We start from the raw sequence: 24,244 nt of genomic DNA, 5'->3' as shown, positions 1-24,244 counted from the left end.
ATAGTAACACAAGTTAGATAAAAAGTTCCACTGGAAACAAGTTCTTAGATGATGAGAACAATATGGGGGAAAATATCAAAGAAACGACAGAATTTTTTCTAGACTTAGAGACAGATACTGGTCTTACAATGGAAATGACCTACTAACTGACAAAGATGGGTGAGGGGACAACAAAGCCAAAATTCTGAATGCTCCTAGGAAAAGGATTTTCCACAAATAAAGTATGTGTCAGATTAGCACCAGACTTGTAATGTGCTAGTGTCAGTGCTAAAAACAGTAGAATAGTCCCTCAAAGTGAAAATGGTAGCCAGATTTATTCAGATAAAATGTCTTTTCAGACATGCTAATAATAAAGTTGAATATCCATCAACACTTTTTGAATAATGAATTGGAAACACTGCAAAATGAAAAAATTAATCTAAGAAGAGGAATTCAACACATAGCTTTAAGATTTTCTCTTTTAAATATTTCCTTGAAAGTTTAAAAACCAACTACATAGAAAATCAAAGCTAAAATTACCTACCATAAAATTGAGGTAGTCATATTTGATCATGCAATCAGAAGACTGTGATATAGATGCTCATAAGCAGCCTCCTGTTTGCCATTTTGTAAGTAAAACAACAGGCTTCATTTTCTATAAATCATAGTAATGCTCCTAGAGAATCCGTGACCTTCACGATCTAGTGTGCAGCATTGAAACTCTCGAGACACTAGAACACAACAAAGAAAGTCTTGAGTAAGGTAGTGAAAATCAGCATATAAAAATCAAAAGCTTCCCTCCAAGTCAGCAATCTATAGTTGGTAGCATATCTTGCATTTTGTAACATTTCTAGTTTGTTTTTCAAATAGGAGTATTTGTAATATGCCAAATAATTAAAAGAGCATTAGAGAAGTACTCTTTTATGAAAAAGAGTATCTCAACCCAAAATGTCAGGTTTTTGTTTTTTTGTTTTTTTTTTGCGGTCTGGGGATGGAACCCAGGGGCATTTGACCTCCGAGCTATACCCTTGCCCTATTTTTTATTCTTTATTTTGAAATCGGGTATCACTGAGTTGCAGAGGACCTCACTAAGTAGCTGAGGCTGTCCGCTAACCCTGATCCAGTCTCAGCCTCCCGAATGCTGGGATTACAGGTATGTGCTACCACGCCTGGCAAAATGTCAGTTTTTATAAGAATTTTTGTAGATCTTGACAAGCTTTGCTGGTTTAAAAATTTACACGAAAGGGGATTACACGAAAGGGGAGATACACCTATACATTTTGGGGAGAAGGACAGGCAAGCAGGCAGGCTTATCCTGTTAATATTAAACCACATTATAACGTTAAAATAAACAGTCTAATTGACAATAACAGTGGAGGAAACAACATACGTATGTTAGGAAATTTAGTGTGTAATAAAAAGGCATTGCAAATTAGTACACAATGAATCATTCAATACTGGGAGAAAATTGGCTATCCTTTTTAGAAATGATTCTTCTAAAGGATCATTTTGAATGATCCTAATATAAACTTTTAACATAAATTGTAAAATCAAGGCCATAAAAATACAGCCATCCAGGTCGGGTGTGGTGGCACGTGCTTGTAATCCTCGCTCTTGGGAGGCTGAGACAGGAGGATCGCACGGGTTCGAAGCCAGCCTCAGCTACTTAGTGAGGCTCTCAGCAACTTAGTGAGACCCTGTTTCCAAATAAAATATTAAAAAAGGCCTGGGAGTATAGCCCAGAGGCAGAAAGCTTCTGGGTTCTGCTCCTAGTACCACCAAAAATAAATAAATAAATAAATAAATAAATAAATAAATAAATAAAATACAGCCATCTGAATTTGCTATCCAAACATAAAGATTTGTATTTGAGGGGTTATATATATATATATATTAAATCTAAATGTTGAAGGCCTTTCTGTGAAAGATAGAAAATTCTTAATCAGTAAAAGACGGATATTTTTGTCTGCCAAAAATTTAGAGTTAATAGATTTTTTATGTACAATCTACATGAAAATGTAATATTCTTTTTTTCTAATGATGATTATGGCATAGGAAAAATGCTTTCTAAGATGATTTGTTCTGAAGATTTTATGTTTGTTTCTTAATTTCTGTCTTTCAGATCAAGGTGCAGCAAAGCCAGTTTTTAGTTTCTTGAACAGTTCCTCTAGTTCAAGTACACCTTCCACTTCAGCTGGTGGTGGCTTATTTGGTAGTTCGACCTCTTCCTCCAACCCATCAGTGGCTGCCTTTGTGTTTGGACAGGTCAACAATCCTGTAAGCAGCTCTGCCTTTGGTAACTGTGCTGAATCCAGTACATCTCAGTCGTTGCTATTTTCTCAGGATAGCAAACCTGTAACCACATCCAGCACGGGCACAGCTGTCACTCCGTTTGTCTTTGGGCCAGGAGCCAGCAGTAATAATACTGCTACCTCTGGTTTCAGCTTTGGAGCTACAACCACATCAACCTCTGCAGGTACATTTACAATATGAAAAGATGTATAGTTGGACTTGGCATTAATATTAGTTTGTTTTTAGCAAGTAATAAAGCAGGCTGTCACAGCGCTAAAAATGGCATGAGGTACTTTTTAGGTCATCTGTACCTGGGATGTTGTAATTTTTCAGTGTTTGAGGAATAATACACATGTGTTCAAGTTGAATTTTATGGAACTCTAGGGAACAATTTTTCTTGCCTTGGTAAAAGTACTTAATTTTTTCTGAGTTTTCAGACAGTGGTGGTGGTTTATTTGATCCAGTCCTCATTAATTCATTTTATACATGTGTACAACAATAAGACAGTTATTTCAGCACATATTAATTTCTGGTAGAAGGTATCTTCTTAGATAAATCCCTTACCAAAGAATGTTGGCTGTGAAGCTAGAAAGTCATATTAATTGAAAAATTTTTAGTATATTGGTAGAGTTGCAGGCTTTATCATTATTCAGAACTTGTCTTGAACAAGGTAAAAGCCTGAAAAGAAGCTTGGAAACCCAACCACCCCCCCCCCCCCCAATCCCTCAGTACTGGAGATGGAACCTAGGGTCATTCTACCTCTGAGCTATACCCTCAGCCTTATTTTTTATTCTTTATTTTGAAACAGTCTCACTGAGTTGCAAAGTACCTCATTAAGTAGCTGAGGCTGTCCGCTAACTTTGATCTTGCTATCTCAGCCCCCTAAATGCTGGGATTACAAGCGTGCACCACCATGCCTGGCTAAGAAGCTTGAAATTTGCTTGTAGGTTTACAGAAATCTTTTGAGGATTGTCTCCTGTAACTCTCATGGTGAACTAAATGTTTTCTTTGGCCTTCAGGATCCTCCTTTGTATTTGGCTCTGGACCTTCGGCGCCATTTGCCAGCCCAGCATTTGGGGCCAACCAGACTCCAGCCTTTGGACAGAGTCAAGGTGCCAGCCAGTCTAATCCCCCAAGCTTTGGATCTATCTCTTCAGCAGCAGCATTATTTTCTGCTGGTTCTCAGCCTACACCACCCTCTTTTGGAACAGTGTCAAGCAGTAGCCAGCCTCCTGTGTTTGGACAGCAGCCTAGTCAGTCTGCGTTTGGTTCTGGAGCCGCTCCTAATTCCAGTAAGTTTGTACTGTGATGTGGTTTGTATCTGTACCTAGATTTCTTTTGTCTTAATAATACTTTACTTTTCTTTGAACTTTAAAACCATGCACATGACCTTTTTTTATTTTTTTATTTTTTGGTGGTATTAGGGATTGAGTCCCATTTTACCTCTGAGCCACACCCCCTGGCCCTATTTTACTTTTATTTTTATTTTTTTATTTTTTTGGTGGTACTGGGGTTCCTGGAAGCCCTTCTACCTCCGGGCTACACTTCCAGACCTATTTTTTACATTTTCATTTGGAAACAGGGTCTCCTAAACCAGCGCGTGCGACTGGCTTCGAACCTGCGTGATCCTCCTGTCTCTGCCTCCCAAGCGCGGGGATTACAAGCGTGCGCCACCACGCCCGGCTTATTTTTATTTTTTGAAACAGGGTCTCACTAGATTGATGAGTCTCACTGCTTGCAGAGGCTGTCCGTAAATCAGTGATCCTCCTGCCTCAGCCTCCCACGTACTGAAATTAAAAGCATGTACCATCACACCAGCTTATTTTTTAAATGTCCTTTCCTTTACTTGACAGAATACTGAGATACTGTTTAGATTGACCAGTTATATAATATCCCCAAGTTTGAGACAACTATAGCATTCTTGTGGTGGATGGGGAGTGCTGGGGATTGAGCTAAGGCCAGTTATAGCATTATTAAGGTATTAAACTATGACTTAGATACTAGACTCATTTCATCCCATTTCTCCTCAACACTGAATTTTGGGGCTCTCTAGTCTGGATTTGAAATATTGTTTCTTGGTCCTCTCTATGATTGGATTTATTTCAGGAAATAATCGCTGTTTTCGTACTCTTTTTTAGGACAGGCCTACTTTGAGTTATTTTATGATACTTTGGTAATAATACTAGCTTTTTCACTTGATTTGCATACTTAAGCAGAAGTTCACATGAATTTTTTTTTTCCAGTACTGGGGTTGGAACCCAGGGCCATTCTACCTTTGAGATTTGTACCCCTAGCCCTGTTTTTTTATTCTTTATTTTGAAACAGGGTCTCACTGTTGCAAAGGGCCTTAATAAGTAGTGTAGGCTGTCCAGGAAGTGTGATCCTCCTTTCTCAGCCTCCCAAATGCTGGAATCACAAGTGTGTGCCACGATGCCTGGCCCCACATGACAGTTTAGATATGGCTGAGTCACACTGTATTTTGTTGGTGTATTTTCTTAAAGTTATACTGTTTGACATTTTTTTCTAGTTTTGAACTATAACCTCATTTAGAAAAGGGAATACAAACGAAGCAGGCAATTACATAACCACCTAGAGAAGCCCCTTAGAGGTCTCATTTTGATCACATTCCTCTCTTCTTTCTTCCCTATACCCTTTATTCTCTCTAGGGTAATTACTATTTCCTTTATTCCCTTCAGGGCAATCAGTATTGTTAGGGTTTTATTTATTTAACAATATATGCATCTCTAGAAAATACAGTCTTGGTTTTATCCACATAAATGGACTCCTACTGTATACAATATTTGATTGTTTTTTCACTGTCTTGGGTATATAAAGTTCATTTATGTTCTTGCATCTATTTTCTTTTCATTTCTGTAGAGTAAGCCATTGTATGAATGTTCCACAGTTTGTCTACACTGCTGATGGGTTTTTGAGCTATTTTTAACTATTAGGAAACAATGCTCTGCATACTCCTTGTATATGACTCTTGGGCACACATGCATGCTTTTCTAGAGAAGTCCTGGTGCAAGAGCATTGAATCAGAACATATAGTGTATGCTTCTAAAGTGCTGAAGTGTATGAAATATAAAGGTGCATATGTCCTCTGTTTTAGAATTACAAGAAATATACTTATAATACATTCTTTTATGATGCAACCTTTTTCTGATGGTTTGTTCCAGTTTACATCAAGCATGTGAACTTTCTGACTTTAAGCATTACTCTTGAAGTCTTGGTGTTTGCTTTTTGTTTTAAACCTTTTTCTTCTTTTTGGCATCTAATTAGAATCTTTTTTTCCTTTTCCAGTATTTGACGTACTAGAATTCCTTGGCATGGAATTGTTTTTGTCCATTGATTGTATAGGGAATACAGCTTGCTTTTTTTGTGAAGTTAATTCCTGGGAATTTTCCTGAGTTATTCTCTTGGAGAATTTACTCTTAATTATTTCTTTATTCTTTAACTTCTGTTCTTCCCTTTTGTCCCAACCTTTGTCTTTTTTATTTTGTCTGAAGAGGTTTATCTTTTATTATTTCTTTTATTACCATTTTACCTCATTAGGATTTTTTTTAAAGTTCTTGTTTTTTGTTTTCTGAAATTTTTGTATCTATTTTTTGTTTTCTTTAATGGACATAGTGGGTTTTTTTATTGCTTGCGATATTAATGATGAGTTTTTCTTAAAGTTTAATTGACTTCCTTGCCTTATTCTTCCAAATTACTTTTATTATTGCTTTGGTGTGTTTGTTATAAAATACTGTCCTCAAATGGCTAATGCTCCTTGGCCTACCTGCTTAGAGTTTTATGAGTGCAGGACACCTAAATACCACTCTTGGATAAGACTCTTGGATCTTCAGTTTCATAGTAGGTTTGTCTGATTTATCTAGTTTTATTTGGAAAAATCTGCATGTCAGTGTCTTAGTCTGTCAAATTCCCCAGAAAATATTATTTCAGACTCTAGAAGGTTTCAGGCAGCTCCTCCCTGCCAGTGTTCTGAGAGTGGATTCAAGGAGGATGTTAGAGTTCTCGGTAAGCATTATGTAAACCTGTTCTGAATCCCTTGATATACCTTGTTCTTGATTTTATATATAGGGTCCCAATACTCCAGAGACCTACAAAGGCCGAATTTTGGTTTGGTGGTGGTGGAGTTGATCTGGGTATCTGTTTCTTACTAGATGTTCTGCCATTTTTTTTTTTTTTTAAAGCCACCTTCATTCTTACTTCCAGAGGTATCTGGAGACTTAAGTCTTTTGGGTGTGTTTAGTGCAAAATGGAGTTGCTTCTTTTCCTTTTTCTGCTGCCGAGTCTTCCCGCTTCTGAACTTTTGTTGCTTTTGCCTCCTCTCCCTCCATCTTGTAAAAATCCTTTTACTCTTAAGTTTTTTTTTTTTTTTTTTGTTTTTTTTTTTTTTGTTTTTTTTTTTTTGTGGTACTAGGGATGGAACCCAGGGGCCTTCTCTCTCTAGACTGAACTCTCAGACCTAGTTTAGATTTCATTTGAAAACAGGGTCTCACTAAGTTGGTGAGAGTCTCACTAAATAGCTGTGACTTCAAACATGTGTGATCTTCCTGATTGAGCCTTCTAAGTACTGGGATTACAAGGTGCCCAGCTTTCATGCCTTTTCACTGAAAATATAGAGCCAGTTGTTTGTTGACTCTGCTATGTTTGATCATTTGTTCAGTTGGCCCTTTTTTCCTTGGTCATAGGTAACTTGCATTACTAGTTGCTGATGTCAAGTATGTACTTTATGTCAACAGAAAATATTCTAGTGTTCTTCAGTGGCATAAGATATATTAACATGTTTTTATATGTAGAGGTTAGAGTCGTTACAAAAAATGAAAATTTATTTCATTAATGAAGTATTTGTTTCAAATTTTTACAGATTCAGTTTTTCAATTTGGTAGCAGTACTACAAATTTCAACTTCACAAACAATAATCCATCGGGAGTGTTCACATTTCGTGCAAATCCTAGCACACCTGCAGCTCCAGCCCAGCCTTCAGGATCGGGGGGCTTTTCATTTAACCAGTCTTCAGCAGCATTTACAGTAGGGTAAGAACTTTTGGTTTAACTAGAGAAATTTACATTGGTTAAGAATGTATATGCATTTGTACTTTGTTTTGTGAGTCATTAAGATACAATATAGTTTGGGTAAAATGATGTCTTCCAACATCAATTCACATTATTACAATTTTAGAGGACTATAACTTGGGGAAAATAGCAGTATATGTGTGTGTTAGGCATAGCAAAAAATGTGTTTCTATAACATCTTTTCTGCCCTCCTCCCCCTTGCTGCTAGTCTTAATAAAATTTTATTTTCACAGGTCAAATGGGAAAAATATGTTCTCTTCTTCTGGAACTTCAGTTACTGGTCGCAAGATAAAGACTGCTGTTAGACGCAAGAAATAAAGATCACAGTGGTGTTATACACAACAATTTTAACAACAGCTGGTGCCCTTCTTTCAGATACTGGATTGTACTACATGCGGGGGTTATCTGAAGTCAGTTCTGCCTCTAAGGACTTGTTTGATTTTGGAATTTTCCTCCTCTCCCTTTCTTTATGGAAGCCCTACTCTTATCTTTCCCACCCCCCACCCCCTTTTTTTTAAAAAAAAAAATAATAGCTAGACTGGTGACTGATCCTTCAGCAAAAATATTTTATGACCCAGCACATTATTCACTGATTGGCATAGTCTGGCTGCACCCGGGAATAGAGCCTGCACGGTGAGTGTATTTGTATAGAACCTCTTTGTCTGCACCACTGTGTGCGTTGAGAAGCATTTATGGAACGCACTAAAATTGTAATTATATCTGAGGAATTCTGTATAGATTAGAGGACATGGAAATGATTGATTTCTATGCCGAGTTTGTGCTGGTGTATGTGTGAAGTGAGTTGGATGTATTGTGCTGGTGTATGTGTGAAGTGAGTGAGTTGGGTGTATTGTGCTGGTGTATGTGTGAAATGAGTGAGTTGGGTGTATTGTGCTGGTGTGTGTGTGAAGTGAGTGAGTTGGGTGTATTGTGCTGGTGTGTGTGTGAAGTGAGTGAGTTGGGTGTATTGTGCACTAAAATTTCCTGATAGAGAAAGCCTGATTAAAGAATGGTCCATGCTAAGGACTTGTTAGATCTAGTTCATTATCCATTTAATAATTATATGCTATTTCTATATTTTCATTCTTCTATCACCTGTCTTGCCTTTTTCATTATTTTATTATGAAACTTCTGTAAATACAATTTTGTTTCTGTACTTTTTTGGCATAACACAAATCTGTGAACTTGAAATTTTAATTTTGTGTTAGACATTTTTTTGTTGTTTGTTTAGTCTTGTCTCAGATTTTATTATGTAAATCCCATTATTCAAAGTTGCCTAAATCCATTTGGAAATCTTTAAAAAAAAATTGGGGATTCTTAAAGTTGAATTTATTGGCTTTTCTGATCCAGTTTTGTTTGGACCAAAAACCAGTATTGTACAAAGTATTAAGCATATATTTTTATATTTACTAAAATGGACTGTGGTGACTTTGGATAATAAGGAAAAGTTTAATATTAAAGCCATGTTTATTACAGTATAATTAACATGTTAAACCATGGGATAAATGCCATCAATAAAAATTTATGAAGCACTTTTTGTTATAGTTTTAACTCATAATGAAGATGCACAGTTTTTAATGGGAGGGGACTTTTTCAAAATAAAAATTAACAGCGGTCAATTAGAAATCCCATAGAGTATACTTAAATAATAGACAAACTCCTAAGAGAAGGGGGAAGTGTTCAAGTTTGCAACATAAATAAGGTTCTCTGCTTCTTGCTTGGTGCTAGGAATCTTGCCTAAGTTGCACATAGATTTTCTTAAAAGTTTAAAATAAACCACCTAATTTCTTTCTTTCTTTTTGGTGGTACTGGGGTTCCTGGAAGCCCTTCTACCTCCGGGCCACACTCCCAGACCTATTACATTTTTTAAAAAAATTTGGAAACAGGGTCTCCTAAGCCAGTGCGCCACTAGCTTCGAACCTGCGCGATCCTCCTGTGTCTGCCTCCTAAGCGCGGGGATTACAAGCGTGCGCCACCACGCCCGGCCTTAATTTCTTTTTATTTTTTATTTTTGCAGTAGTGGGGATTGAACCCCAGGGCATCCTACCTTTGAGCTGCCAGCCCTACTTTTTATTTTGAAATAGGGTCTCACTAAGTTGCAGAGGTCCTGAGTGGCTGACCCTGCGATCCTCTTGTCTCAGCCTCCCAAGTACTGGGATGGCGAGCGTGGGATACCAAGCCAGGCCACATAGCTATTTATTTGTACTTTTATCTTCCTTGGCTGGTGACCACTGTTAATATTGAGTTCTTGGGGATGCATGCTAAAGCAGTTTACCAAAAGTGCAGTGGAGCCGGGAGTGGTGAGATATGCTTGTTATCTCAGTATTTAGGAGGCCGAGACGGTAAGATTGCAGGTTTGTAGCCAACCTCATACCTAGTAGTGAGGCCCTCAGGACTTAGACTGTGTTTTAAAACAAAGAATAAAAAATAGAGATGGGCTTGTCGCTTGGAGGTAGAATGCCACTGGGTTCAATCCCCAGTACCACGGGCAAATACTGCAGTGGTTCTTTTGGATTATTTTTTGGATTATTTTTATTAGATCCCCCCACCCCGTGGTCTTTTATAAAAGAGCTCTTGGAATTGTATTTGATAATTTTAATATTCAATTTGAATGCACAATTATTTTTGCTTTTAATTTGCCAGACTTTTGGTGGTTGGTGGTTGGAATTTAAGTTCTTAAAATTAGAAGCAATTTTTTGTTTTCAGTTAATTATGTTATTTTAGAGTCATCAAGGTAATACTTTTTATTAAGAACATAGCTGATATTTAATCCATCTGGGAGTCAAATAATGGTGAATGCTGGGAGAGGTAACTGGAGATATTACCTTACTGGGAAGTTAGCCTATAACTGCCTTTGGATAGAGGTAGTTTCTTAGCCATATAGTTAGGAATATTAGGCTATTTTTCTCTCAAAATACTAAATATATAAATATTTATTATTTATTAAACAAGTTCCTGAAAATCATACGTATGCTGGCTTATATTAAAAACAATCTTATAGCGCCAGGTGTGGTGGTGCGTGCTTGTAATCCCAGTACTTGAGAGTCTCAGACAGGAGGATCACAGGCTCACAGCCAGCCTTAGCTACTTAGGCTCTCTGCAACTTGAGTAAGAACTTATTTCAAAGTAAAGAATAAAATATAGGGCTGGGGGTGTAGCTTGGAGAGTGCGCCCAGTGTCTTAACTGTCTCTTAGCCCCCCAGTCTGTAAGACTGTTCAGGTCTTGACTGCTCTAAATCTTGGAGCAGTTCTAGGGAGCAGTCAGAGTGGTAGCGCCAGGCTGTCCTGTCCCTCCACAGGCCGGACAGAGGCATTTCCTATTGGATTGTTTCAAGTTATATGCCTATTTCTCATCCACTATGAATGTTACAGCTGCCTTGAATTATATGTTCCTTATTCAAGTAAAAAGAAATTGAGGACGGTTTATAGAAAAAACAATAAAAACCTACTTCATATGCCAGACCTAGGAGTTTGGTATTAAATGTTTTGTTTGCAGTATTAGAGATTAAACCCAAGGGTGTTCTACTATCGAGCCACAGCCCTTTTTGTTTTGAGAGTTTCTAATTTGCCAGGGGTGTCTGGTCTGCCTAACCCTGCCAAGTAACTGGGATTATGGGTGTGCCCACAGATTTGAAGCCAGCCTAGCAATTTAGTGAGGCTCTCAGCAACATTAGCTATACCCTGTTTTAAAATATAAATATTTTTTTGTGTGGTACTGGGAATTGAACACAGGGACATTCTACCTCCAAGCTACCTACAACCCCAGTCCTATTTTTTATTCTTGTTTTGAAACAGGGTCTCACTAAATTGTGGAAGGCCTAAGTAGTGTCCCTCTTGTCTTAGCTTCCCCAGTATTAAGATTACAAGTGTGTGCCACCATGCCCGGTTTAGGAATTGTTTTTGTTTTTTGGTGGTAATGGGAGTGGAACCCAGAGGCTTTCTACCTCTGGGCTATACTCCCAGACCTGTTTTATATTTTATTTGCAAACAGGGTCTAAATTGCTGAGAGCCTCACTAGGTAGCTGCGGCTGGCTTCAAACTTTTGCGATCCTCCTGTCTCAGTCTCCCATGCACGGGGATTACAAGCGTGCACCACCTCACCTGGCTTAGAAATTGTTTTTAATGGAAAAAAAAAGGTGCAGGGAGTTTAAGAAGTAATCAGCCGCTGGGTGTGGTGGTGCATGCTTGTAATCCCAGCATTCGAGAGGCTGAGACAGGGATCACCGATAGCTTCAGCTACTTAGGCTCTTTGCAACTCTTTGAGATCCTGTTTCAAAATAATTAAAAACAGGGCAGGGGGTATGCCTTGGAGGTAGAATGACCCTGGGTTCCATCCTTAGTACCACACACCAAAAAGATGTAACCAGACATATTTATGTAATTGTTAGTTGACAAAGAGTTAGTGGTTCTGTGTATCATTGAGTGTGGAGTGTGTCAAATGTACTTGCTAAGGCTCTACCTCTATAGAGATTGACTCACTAGGTCTGGAGAGAATCCAGAAATCTGCATCATTAAATACCTGGAGGTCTTCTGATATACTGAGGTCCAGATATGTTAAGTGAAATGCTAGGTTGAGTAGTATTTCTAGAAATTAAGAAAAAGTAAGCCAGGTGTGGTGGTGGATGCCTATAATCCCAATACTTAGGAGGCTGAGATAGAAGGGTCACAGATTTGAAGCCAGCCTAGCAATTTAGTGAGGCTCTCAGCAACATTAGCTATACCCTGTTTTCAAATAAAAAAGTGTGGGGGTAGGGTATAGCTCAGAGGCAGAATGTCCCTGGGTTCCATTCCCAGACCACTAAAAAAGTACAACTCAAATAATTAAAAAAAAATGTCTATATGCTGTTACTATTCTGGTATTTTTTTTCTTATATAGTATTTTATCACTTGATATTTTAAACAGTAAGCTGTTGTGAGACATTCTGAAATTCAGTGGAAAATTAAGTCTGCATATTTAATAGGAACTGATAAATTTGGTGTAACATTGAAAAAACTGGGAGTACCGAGTCTGGCTGCACACTCCAGCTGTGTGACCTAAGCAGGGCCTTCAGGCAGCCTTTCCAGTAGCCTTTCACTGTAGTTCAATGTGCAGCTTGCACTTAGCTTCTGATAATAGCATTGTCTACTGTCAGACCATGCTACACTGTTGGCTGCTCTTCCCCTATGATCTGTAAAGGTTATAAGGGGCAAGGCTTTTAAGGTGAGAACTGAGTTGTTACCGATTAATGGTGTGGTTGTGAAGGTTAATAATTAAGGACTGACTGAATTAGTACAACAGTAAATTCAATTCAGGTACCGGTATAATCCCTATAGGGGGATGTTTTCACCCACCTCTATGTCCAAAAGCAATGCCTCCTCAGCAAACCTTAAAGAAACAGACAACCCAGGTGCAGTGGTGACTTAAGTATTTATTGAGACAAATACAAATTGGTGGAATACAAATTATTAAAAATAGAATGAAATTTATAGGTGGGCCATCAAATATTGCTTGCAAGTCAAGCCCTAATATAATGAACTACCAAGGAAATGTGCATATGCTGTTTGTTTGCAATGAGGAACTTCACCCAGACAAGCACATGTTGTAAATACTTGGTCTTAGGGATAGGGATGCAAGTAATTAAAATATGATACTTGTCAGTCTTTAGAAATACTGTTAATAGGCATATTCTTCAAAGAACAGTGTCATTCTCCAATGTAGAATGACATTTAATACTCCATCGTCCTCAAAAAACCCTTTATTCCAAAGTAGCAAGTGGTATAAATTTTCAAATCCTTTCTACCTTCCCATTGCTGGAAATACTTTTCCTCTTAAAATATGTTATATTCTGTCATCTCAAGCATCAAAACACTGGAGATTTGACTTGTATTTCAAATCTAGACAATGGTCCTTAAGTAGAATGTTTTCCCTCAATCCGAACAACTTGAGTGATAACGAAAGGTAAATGTTTAAATAAGAACTTACACAGTGCTAGAGTAGTAGTTGGGCAGTACTTTTTAATACTGGCACCTGAAGGCTTGCTGTCCAAATGTGGCAGCTCCGCTCCTGTGGTCATCGAGTAGTCTCCAGGCTGGGCTTGCCATCGCCCACACCCGCCCCAGCCCAGCAGCCCTGGCTCTGGCGGGAACCCTGGGCAGTAAGCCAAATCCTCAAGGTGTACCTTCTCAAGGCACTCCAGGGAACTTTTAGTATGGAGATTTTCTGGTTGCTAAAATTAACTGCCAGTTCTACTTTTTAACTCAATAAGAGTCTAGCAATAAGATGCAATACCTTTTCATCACCAAATTATTCCTAAGGTTTTAACTTATGGGCATACTTTTTGAACTGTATATTTACTTGGCATACATTCTAATTTTTCCCTTTTTAAAATGATGAATAATGTTTGTACTATGAAACACTTTCTCTTTCCTTTTTAGGCTAGAACTTCAGTATGAGAAATGTTTGACACAAGAATCAGTACATCTGTAAGTGAAATATACTAAATAGAAAGTGTTCTCAAAGGGAAACTGCTAAGAGAAAAGGGGTATAAGGACATGTGACCTTCCCCTCCATTTGTCATTTTTCCAACACTGAGCATCAAAATTGCTTTCCCCAAGTGCTACATTGATAAATAGAAACAGACTTGGGTTTTGATGTAAAGACAAAAGCTGTATCTCTGTTTTACAGGGCTATACAGTACATTACTTGAATCTGAATGGCTCATGTATAGCAAACTGGACCACTTGTTTGCTTTTTTCACTTTTTAACAGCCAAGATGGCAACTTATGTAATTATCTGAGCAGAAATTATAAAATAAAGAAGAGGACTAAAGGAATTTTTGACTTTAATTCCTTACAGTCAGTGGCGAAAATAGTGCATATAGTATGTGCTAAATTTATGTAACATTTTCCAATTTCTAGCTTAATTCAGTGATTAAAGTTTACTGTGAAGAGCCATAAAACTTAACTTTGCAGAGATTATAAGTGAATGATTTATTTTGAACTCTGCACTTAAGCTTTCTGTGAAGTTGGACTATCAAGGAACCCCCACTTTAAAAACTGATGTAGCGATAACAGACATGTCTTGCATTTGCTTTTAGATTTAAGAGTAAGAACAAGGCAATTTAATTTGAACTGTGCAGTACATTTTAGTGTTTTAGAAGAATAATTTCAGAGTTGGAGAAAATGACTTAAGACTCAAATAGGACATGAACTGTATATAAATAGTGCAAGGTATATCTCAACACAGCTGACTGGGACATACAACAAAAGCATACATAGACATAAACCCCACAGTTCTGCTTCAGAATAAAGTGACAACACACAAAATATTACTTTGCTTAACATTTCTTCCGAAACTTTGTCCCTAGCAGGCCCAAATGAGCTTGCAGAAGCTGGTATAATGTCTGGAAATGATAGTTTCCCTTGCTTTATTCATAATGGGAAACTTGGTTATATTTCATAAGCTACTAGTATTCATGAAATCCTAAAATTCTTTAACTCCTTGCTGTTTCAATGGTAATGGAACTATATGAAATACAAGAAGTTCTATGTGGGTATGCTGTATATAAACAGAAGTTACCCTAATATTCACAACACCGACAGCACCAATACTTCATGCTACACTCAGACATACATACACACACGCACACGGAATGTAGGTTTATAGTAAATATGCAACAACTTGATGGAAGGAAGTTATACCCACATATTTACAGTTTGATTTCAGGACACTGAAATACTTGCACATGAATTGTAAGTTAAATTTGTAGTGAAAATTTATTCCCCTATCATTATAAACAATCACTAACTTACCTTTCCTAAAAAAAAGTGATAATATAGCAATATGACAATACTTTTTCATCATTATGAAAAACCTGACCCCAAGTACATGTTTAAACATTAAGAAGTTTTCTGCAAAGTCACTACACCATTACTACAGTGAACTGCAGTATGTAGAGAGAATCTCCAGGGACAGGAGCTGCTCAGCCTGCCTCACTTGCCCTTGCAGCTAACTCAGTACCTCCTGGGAAGAGAAGTAAGTGAATTATCCAAGCTGTGTTCTCACCTCCTCCCTGCAAAACAAAACTTCACCAAGAAACGTTAACTAAAAGATGAAGTATGTGGGTGTTTACAAAACACAACTTGACATTTTCCATCATTTTGGGATAAACCAAAGTAAATATAGAATTTCATTTGGAGATTTCAATGCTGAAAATGTTTCAACAAATTCTAATGCCTTGGATCTTAAAAAAAAAAGTATATATTGTCCACTGTTGATTATGAAACCATTTGCCTTCTTTCTGATCTAAAGTATTTTAACACTTTAACAGGTTTTTCTTCTGGAAAAGTTCTTTGGCATTCAAGTAAAATCAATACTTTCAGAATAGTCACCCGAATCACACTGGAGTGACTGCTTTAATTCCTAAATCACCAGTTAACAAACCCAGGGATACTGATGGTCTTGATACATAATTTAGTCTTGTCTTGTCCCAAGTAATGGGATTTGGAGTCTTTGGGAGCATCATCTGACTCCATTTCTTTTTACCACAATGGTTCCTGCTACAATGTCATAGGCTGTTCGATTATGCTGAAAAAACAGCAGTGTGATGAAAGCAGGGAAAAAAGAAGCAATAGAAAAATTCTTGATCAGAGCTCGTATGGTGGACCTAAAAAAATTAAAGCAGAAGTATCAAGTAAGTTGTACACCAGCCACATGCAGATTAATGATAGCCTACCAAGTTCAAATATACACAAGCTCAAAGGATGATTGAGATAATTTTTACCTTTGATGAGTTATTTTCAGTTGACTTTAAATTATGGCTTTTTCTAAAAACTTCAACACATGCAATTTTACAACTTTTATATATGAAAAGCAATAGTTCTAAATATGAAGTAAGGGTTTGTAGTATTTTCTTTGATTTTTGCCAGAAGAAAAGAGTAACTGTTTCCCCATGCTTACCTTTTCTAGAATCACTTCTTAATTATCTTAATTATCTCCTACACTGAATATGTTCACTTTTTCTTAACTCAGTTTACATTTTCTATCTTATATGAAGCACTGTTATTTTAAATTATTTTTATTTTATCAGGTCTCTCCTTTGTTGGGTCCAATTATTAAAAGGAAGCCTTAAAACACTTGACAATACTTCAAAATGTAAAACTATCCTATTGTTAGATTTCTACATTTTAGCGCACTGAAATACTAAGAAAATGTGCAGGGGCTAAGAGAATGGGCTCTGAATCCAGTCAATTTCTGGTTGTGTTGCATATCTACAAAACGAGTATAATAGTATCTGGCACTGTTAGTAACTGCCTGGTATAAAGGAAATGTTTAATAAAAGCCAGCCATTACTTTTATTAAAAGTAGTTTTATAACCACAAAATTTTAAGCACATTCAGGAAAAGGCAGTCATTTGTTCATATTCCCTTATAAACAATCAGCACTGAATCATTCTGGCAGTCTTGTCTGGCTCCATTGATAACTGCCCATTCACCTCCACAACTTCATTACTCCTAGCCACATTCTCTCCTGGAGCTGGAAGTCAGCACTAGAGGACTGCAGGAGCCACAAGCTCTACAATTCCAGAGCAGGAGCACACCTGGCACAGAGTGCACACCTATGATCCCAGTACTTCGGAGGCTGACACAGGAGGATCACAGGTTTGAGGACCGCCTCAGCAACCTAGTGAGACCTTGTTTAAAAAAATGAAAATTAAAAGGTCTGGGGATATAGTACAGCAATAGAATGCCCCTGGGGTTCAATCCCAGGTATCACTGCACATGCATAATGGTATTGCCAATGATAGCTCAAGGTAGATCTAGGGAGTAAGAGGTGAGTGAAGAGCACCGATACAGATTCGACAAACCATCCTCTTCAGAGGTATTTCATAAAAATGCTTTTTTTTTTTTTTTTTTTTTGGGTGGTACTGGGGGTGGAACCCAGGGGCATTCTACCTCCTAGCAACAACCAAGTCCTATTTTTTTATTCTCTGTTGAAGCAAGGTCTCACTGAGTTGCAGTGGGCCTCACTAAATAGCTGAGGCTGTCTGAGAACCATGATCTTGTCTCAGCCTCCCAAGTACTGGGATTACATGCATGCGCCACCATGCCCTGCAAGTGATCATCTTGAATACAGATACTGAAAAGGGTTCTATTACAACAATTGAAGTAAATGCTCATAAGCTTTCTTAAAAAGTATAGATAGAGCCTATCTAAAGTATATACCATAAAACAATTTTCTGAACACTAACATTAAATACGGTCCTCTGTAAAATACCAATGGAACACATTCTAAATATGTCCTTGATTTAGTCACCAAAAAATCATCAGAGTATACTACACAAGATGCCTACAAAGCCCCTAGGGTAATACAGTCTTAGGAGACCACTGCTGTGCATACTTTCTGTCATTGGCCAAAACATGCCAGGCAAGACTGTACTTAAAATGCATTCTTTTGAGGCCAGGCATGGTGGCACAAGCCTGTAATCCTAGTACTTGGAAGGCTAACACCTCAGCCTCAGATCACACGTTCGAGGGACGACAGCCTCTGCAAGTAATGAGGCTCTCATCAACCTAGTGAGTCTCTGCTTCCAAATAAAACTGGGCTGAGGGTATAACTCAAAAGTAGAATGCCTCTGGGTTCAGTACCACAAAAAACCCAACAACATTCTTTTCATAAGTATATAGTAGATTAAGTTTAAAAGAGACTTACGTTGTAATGCTAACATTTGAGGAAGGAATCACTAAAACCCGACTTGGTGCAATAAGCACTGATGTATCACAGGTCACAACTCGAAGCCCAAGCAGGAACTTCCCTGGGGTAGCTCCACCTGCTCCCCAAATGCAAATTATCTAAAAGAAGGATAATTTAAATAATGTACTGGCTCAACTAATTTTAAGATAAGTTTTCCTGTCATATCCTGTTTTAAAATTTCTAGGCCGGGCATGGTGATATATACCTGTTATCCCAGGTCTTGGGAGGCTAAAACAGGACAATCACAGGTTTGAAGACTGCCTCAGGAAGTAGTGAGACTCAGCAACCTTGCAAGAAGCTGTTAAAAAAAAATAGGGCTGGGAGTATACCTGAGGTAGAATGCCTCGGGGTTCAATCCTCAGTGTCACAAAAAAAAAAAGGAAAAAAAGTCTAAGCTGAAGTTGGGTGTGATGGAGCATACCTGTAACCCCAGTACTTGGGAGGTTGTGTGACTGCAGGTTCAAGGCCAGCCTCAGCTTGTAGTGAGATTCTCATCAACCTGGTGAGACCCTATTTCAAAATAAAAATGAGGCAGGGGGTGCAGCTTGGAGGTAGAATGCCCCTGGGCTCAATCCCAGTATCACCCAAAGGTGGGTTGGGGGGGGGGTTCTAGCTGAAAGAAAATTGCATAGAACACTCAAAGGTGAAGCCACTTAATGTGTTCAACACCACAAGATGTCTACTGTAATATTTCTCTATGACACATATTTAGCAAGTTATTTCTAAGGAAAAATGCAGCAGTTTCCCAACCAACTTAGCAAGTTTTTTTTGGACCAAAATGAGTAGAATTTTATTTCTAAGATTGAAAAACATTACAAAAGGATTTTTTTTTCCAGTACTGAGGATGGAACCCAGGGGCATTCTACCTCGGAGGCACACCCCCCCAGCCCTATTTTTTATCCTTTATTTTGAAACAAGGTCTCTCTGAGTTGCAAAGGACCTAAGTAGGAGCTGAGGCTGTCTTTGAACCATGATCCTCCTGTCTCATCCCCCCAAATGCTGGAATTACAAGTGTGCCTCATCACGCCCGGCTCAACAGTTTTTACCTTGAAAAATAATACCAATTTTAATGTAACAATATATAATAAGTAAAATATGTTAAAGAAAATTTGGACAAAATAGAGGAACATACATGATTATAAATTTTCACTATTTTTACTTGAGTTGATCATCTAAAATTAGATTGCTATAAATTACTATTTGCTGCAATGAATTACTTACCTCATAAAAACAAACTAATAATCTGTATATAAGCGCCACAACCATCATTTTCTGCAAGTCTTCCATTGACGTGTCTTCATCTATTTCTTCTATTATGTAATGCATAGCGAACTTAGAGATATCCCTACACAAAAAGAATAGTTTGGGTTATTTATAATTAGTTATCAGACAGTTGTACTGATTTTTTTCATTAATCTTAAGTCATAATTTGTGTGTGTGTGTGTGTGTGTGTGTGTGTGTGTGTGTGTGTGTGTTTCTGGGGATGGAACCCAGGGGCCTCTATCTCTGGGCTATACCCCAACCTATTTTATGTTTTATTTTGAAACAGGGTCTCACTAAGTTGCTGAGAGCCTAAGTGGCTGAGGCTGGCTTCGAACCTGTGAGACCCTCCTGTTTCAGCCTTCCAAGTACTGGGATTACAAGTGTGTGCCACCACGCCCGGCTAAGTCATAAATTTTAACTGAAATTCTAAGTTAATCTTTAGGTGCCCAGCCTAAAGTACTGGATGTACTTGCAAAAAACATCCAGTAGCTTAGTCAATATAGCTTGGTGGGGAGAAGCATGCTGTTGCCCTGTGTGCTATCCACTGGACTGGAGGTACAGCTCAGTGGTAGACTGCTTGTCTAGGATGTACAGGGCTTGGACTTTGATCCCCAACACCACAAAACAAAAACAGTGCTATTATGAGCAAGTACTGTACTACCCTCATGAATATAATGTTTAGCAAATTCAAAATACCTCTGCTTTCATATATTCTAACCCATCAAGGAAAACAGAATAATATTGACAAAGTAGGATGCAAACTGTGATAGAGAATCAAAGTTCCATGGAAACATACCAGTTACACTTAACCTTGTGAAAGCTTCCTGAAAATGACATTTAAGCTCAGATCGGAAAGGTAAAGAGACCTTAGCCAGACTATGAAAGGGGAAGAACGTTCCAGAGAAAGGGAATAGCAGGACAGGACAGCTTTGGAACAAGCAGTGTGTGATGGAAGCTATAAAAAGTTTGATATGATTCAAATATCAAAGGTGAGAGGTAACAGTGAGTAAGAAAAAAAAGGTTTCTGTTAAATCATATGAAGAGATTCAGACTTTATTATACTGACAATGAGAAGCCAGTGAATGAGAGCAGGAGGGGGTAGAATCAATATTTATGGTCATTTTGGTTTTAAATAGACTTGAAATAAAGTAGGAGATAGGAGATGAGTTATCATGAGCCTGGTCATAATCTGAGCAAGAGATGACAGTAACTGAATGAGGAGAAAAAATAATGAGGGAAAAATAGCTGGCAGCAAGAGGAAATGTTCTGGGTTGAAATATCTTCAGGAGGTTGAGCATAAATGAGCTGGTGCCTGAATGTGGTAGGGGGAGGAGGGAGGAAGGGCAGGAAGAATCACAGTAATACTCAGGTTTACAACTAGGGCCTGAAATCTGACTGCCAAGTTTGCATCTTGAGTCTGTCACTACCTTTGTAACTTTTTAAGTTCGGGAACTAGTTCTCATAAGCCCAAGTTTGAGTTTCTATAAGAGACATTAACGTCTACCTCATACTGGTACTAAGATTAAATAAGGATTGAGATACAGAGGTTAGCTGCTTCATACACACAAAATGCTTAGAAAGTGATAACTGCTCTATTATTTGAATAAAAACAAAACCCTAAGTAAATGTCTCACATTCACCATACCATTTGGAAATGCCACTAGTGATTACCAAGTCACCATCAGATGCTTTTTATGCCTTTGTCTTTAGAGACTCCACAAAATAGTAATGGAAATTAGTTCCTGGCCTAGAATCGATGAATAAAAGCAAACCAGGTATGGAGGCTTCTTTTACCTACTTTTGATAGGAGAAATCCCCAAGATCTTAGGGAATTTATTTAGAGCTTTTTTTAAAACTTCCTTTGTAGTTCCTCCTTAAAACCAGCAAGAAATCAAAATGCTGACAAAACCCTTATAAAGAAATCATGACACTAGCAAACCTGATATCCATGTAGTCACTTGCAAAGCATGATTAGAACAAGGCCTCTAAACAGAATTAAAACAGAATTAAAGTAAAAGTCCTTCACTTACTTTATTCCACTGAGGTGCATAATGCTTAGGACAATGGTTGCTTTTATAAAGAAGAGAATAAAGAAATCCACCATCTCTGCCATAAATCTGTGGGCCAAGGATGGAATAACATACTCTCTGCCTGCAAATTAAAAAAAAAAGTTAGGAAAACTAATCACTTCACATAGGTGGGGGACAAAAGTCAGGTAATGACTGGGAAAAGTAGTCAAGGTACAACTCTGTAATTAAACTTATAACCTTGCAGCAAAGCAATGCTACCCCACTATTTACTCAGGACTTAAATTTGCTTTCACCTCAATGTTTACAAATTGAGTTCACAGAAAAATCTGAATAGGTTACTCAACATATTTTGCTAGGAAATCAAATGAAGAATCTGATTACATGTTTATACAAAATTATATGTGTGTAGTAAAAATCGAGGCTAAGTATAGACAATTGGTATAAAGCAAATTCCGTATCCTAACCCTCCCCTTCATTTAGTTTGTCTTGTTTTCTACAAAATACACCCAATGATTATCAATCTGCCATCCTAAATTCTGACTAGGATCATATCCATGCATCAAGCAGTCCTTATCCTGTAGGTTATCTGTGGCTGAATAAAATAAAAGGTCTAGATGGCGAAAAAGTATAACTCAAAATATTCTAGTTCCCACACAGAAATAGTTATTAGACAAGATCTGTAAGCGAGGGCTCAAAGCTTCATTACTCCATTTGCATATGTATATATGCATGTATATGTGCTTTTACATCATTATTTCCAACCTTAGTAGTGGCCCTCCAAAAAATGGGTTTGACACCCGAGAGCTCAGCTTTGTTCACTCTCCAGAGGCTGAAGATCAGGGTTAGAAGGATGGTTTGAAGAGCAAGGGTTTCTTTACATGTGGACAGTGTAGTCCCAGGAGTAAAGGAATCCATCCCGGGCGCCCGGTATAAATAAAGGAAGCCGACCTAGCATTCCTCGGTGCGCGCCCAGGGGATTGAAGGCCTGGGAAACGCCAGCTAAAGCACGCGGAGAAGCACTGGCCGGGGCAGCCGCGGTCCCGCCCCTCCAGCCCGGGCCCCTCCAGCCCCGACCCCGCCGCGCTCCTCACCTGCCTGCCGCCCGGCCTCGCTGGCGGCTCGCGAAGGCGCTGCGGGCGCCGCCCTGGTCGCCGGGGCCGTCCGCGCCGCCCCGGGCACGGCGGCAGCGCGGGGAACCGGGCCCGCGGCCGGGGCGGGGGTGGGGAGGCCCGCGGCCGCCCCCGGGACCCCGGCGCCCGGGAAGTAGAAGGGGTTGTAGTAGGCGGGCGGCGCGGCCGGGGCGGCGGCGGGCGGCGGGCTGCAGTAGGCGGGGAAGGCGGCCAGGCCGCTGTGCCAGGTGAGGTAGCCGCAGTAGGACTGCCACAGCCACTCGTGCACCTGCCGCGAGTACTCGCGGGCGCTCAGCCGCGCAGACCTCTCCCGGGCCGCCGCGGCCTCGGGCGCCTCGCAGCCCGCCGAGGGCTCCTGCGGCCCCGCGGCCGCCTCCCTGCGCCTTCGGGGCGGCTCGGGCTCGGGCCCCGGCGCCTCCTGGGTGGCCAGGCCCGCGGCGGGGTGCCGGCTCGGCGGCGGCACGGCCCGGGGGCAGGGGGCGGCGGCGGACGGGCCTCTCGGGGCAGGGCCGGGCTCCGGGTCGCCTCCGCCGTCATCCTGCCCCGGGGAGCGGCCTCGGGCTTCCTCGGGCCCCTCTGCCATCGTCGCCGCTGCACGCCCTCCGCGGTACCTGTCACCGCGCCTCGTCCCTCCCCGGCCGCCCCGTCGCCACCGCAGCACCGCGGGCGTCAACAATCCGCCGCCGGAAGCGGAAACTCCGCCCCTCGGGGCGGTGCCGGAGGGGCGGGGCGGGCGCGCGGCAAGGCGGAGTGCTGCTGTGCGCGCAGGGCGGGGCGAGGCTGCGCGCGCAGGCGGGGGCGTGGCGCCGTGAGGTTCGGGTGAGGCTGCGCGCGCAGGCGGGGGCGTGGCGCCGTGAGGTTCGGGCGAGGCTGCGCGCGCAGGCGGGGGCGTGGCTCCGTGAGGTCGCTGCGCGCGCTGGCGGAAGCACAGGCGGGGACACCGGTTGGTTGCTCCTCCTCTCTCCCGCAGCACCCCTTTGCGTTGCAAAGACCCGAGTCCACTAGACACTTCTATGGGGTTGGACCCGGGCTATCCCGGGAGTGCTCGGATGGCTCAGGAGGATTTCCGAGGAGTCCCGGAGTTAGCCCCGCGCCGGCTTCCGCAGAGCAGAGCGAGCCTCCGGCGCTGGGCTCCGCGCAGGTGTCCGCCCACATTCATTCCAGCTGACCATTTGTACCTGACAGGGTGGTGACAGGATGTATCTGTCCCCTGAGAAGATGAGAAGCTAGAACAGGCAGCCAAACTGGGACTTATATTAAGATGAAATGGCTCAAGCAGAAAATTTCAAATGTAAAATAAGGAAAGGGGTTATGGAGATGTGAAGGCTGGTGTCCGTCCTTATCCTGGAGCTGGCCTGTGACCATAAAAATATACTTTCCGCTGCTGTGGACGCAGGCATTCTATGTCAGCAGAAACGCCACGCTCCTCAAATACACAGTCTCAAGCTGAGCTGCCCTTTCTTTTCTGTTGTGGCTTTCCTTTTCTGGTCGTGTCCCGAGAGGCTTTGGTGCCCTCTCTTGGTACTTTAGCCTAGGCAGGATCTCCTGTTCCGCGGAGCTATTCTTAGCATCTCACATATTTATATTTTTATGAGCTTGCCTGTGTCTTTAAGTTTATAAGCCTCTCAGTGGTTGAAGTAAGTCTTTGCATCCCAACACCCTAGAGAGGATCTGCAGAGTCCAACTGTGGTGGGATACGTTTTAAAGATGACGACCAGAATCTCTCTTGATTTCACT

The 24,244-nt window shown here is 40.3% G+C and overlaps 2 protein-coding genes across 3 annotated transcripts in view; one reads left to right on the top strand and one right to left on the bottom strand.

The window, feature by feature from the left end:
- The window catches only part of NUP153 (nucleoporin 153), a gene marked incomplete at both ends in the record, with an annotated part of 67,537 nt that extends 59,867 nt beyond the window's left edge, over positions 1-7,670 (top strand). For both annotated transcript variants that reach the window (XM_080710721.1, XM_080710720.1), the window contains 4 exons: positions 2,102-2,455; positions 3,291-3,563; positions 7,145-7,313; positions 7,586-7,670. In XM_080710721.1, coding sequence (XP_080566847.1) covers positions 2,102-2,455; positions 3,291-3,563; positions 7,145-7,313; positions 7,586-7,670 — 881 coding nt within the window. The remainder of the gene's footprint in view (positions 1-2,101; positions 2,456-3,290; positions 3,564-7,144; positions 7,314-7,585) is intronic.
- Positions 7,671-15,852: 8,182 nt separating this feature from the next.
- FAM8A1 (family with sequence similarity 8 member A1) lies at positions 15,853-23,090 on the bottom strand (the record flags this gene model as incomplete). The annotated part of the gene is made up of 5 exons (XM_080710088.1): positions 15,853-15,997; positions 18,043-18,182; positions 19,306-19,429; positions 21,378-21,498; positions 22,469-23,090. 5 exons carry the CDS (start codon positions 23,088-23,090, stop codon positions 15,853-15,855), a joined length of 1,152 nt encoding a protein of 383 aa, XP_080566214.1.
- Positions 23,091-24,244: the final 1,154 nt, after the last annotated feature.

This window comes from Muscardinus avellanarius (genome assembly GCF_963383645.1).
Source record: "Muscardinus avellanarius genome assembly, chromosome: 14".
NCBI lineage: Eukaryota > Metazoa > Chordata > Mammalia > Rodentia > Gliridae > Muscardinus > Muscardinus avellanarius.
Note: the sequence above shows the minus strand (reverse complement) of the source record. Positions and strands in the feature narration are given on the sequence as shown.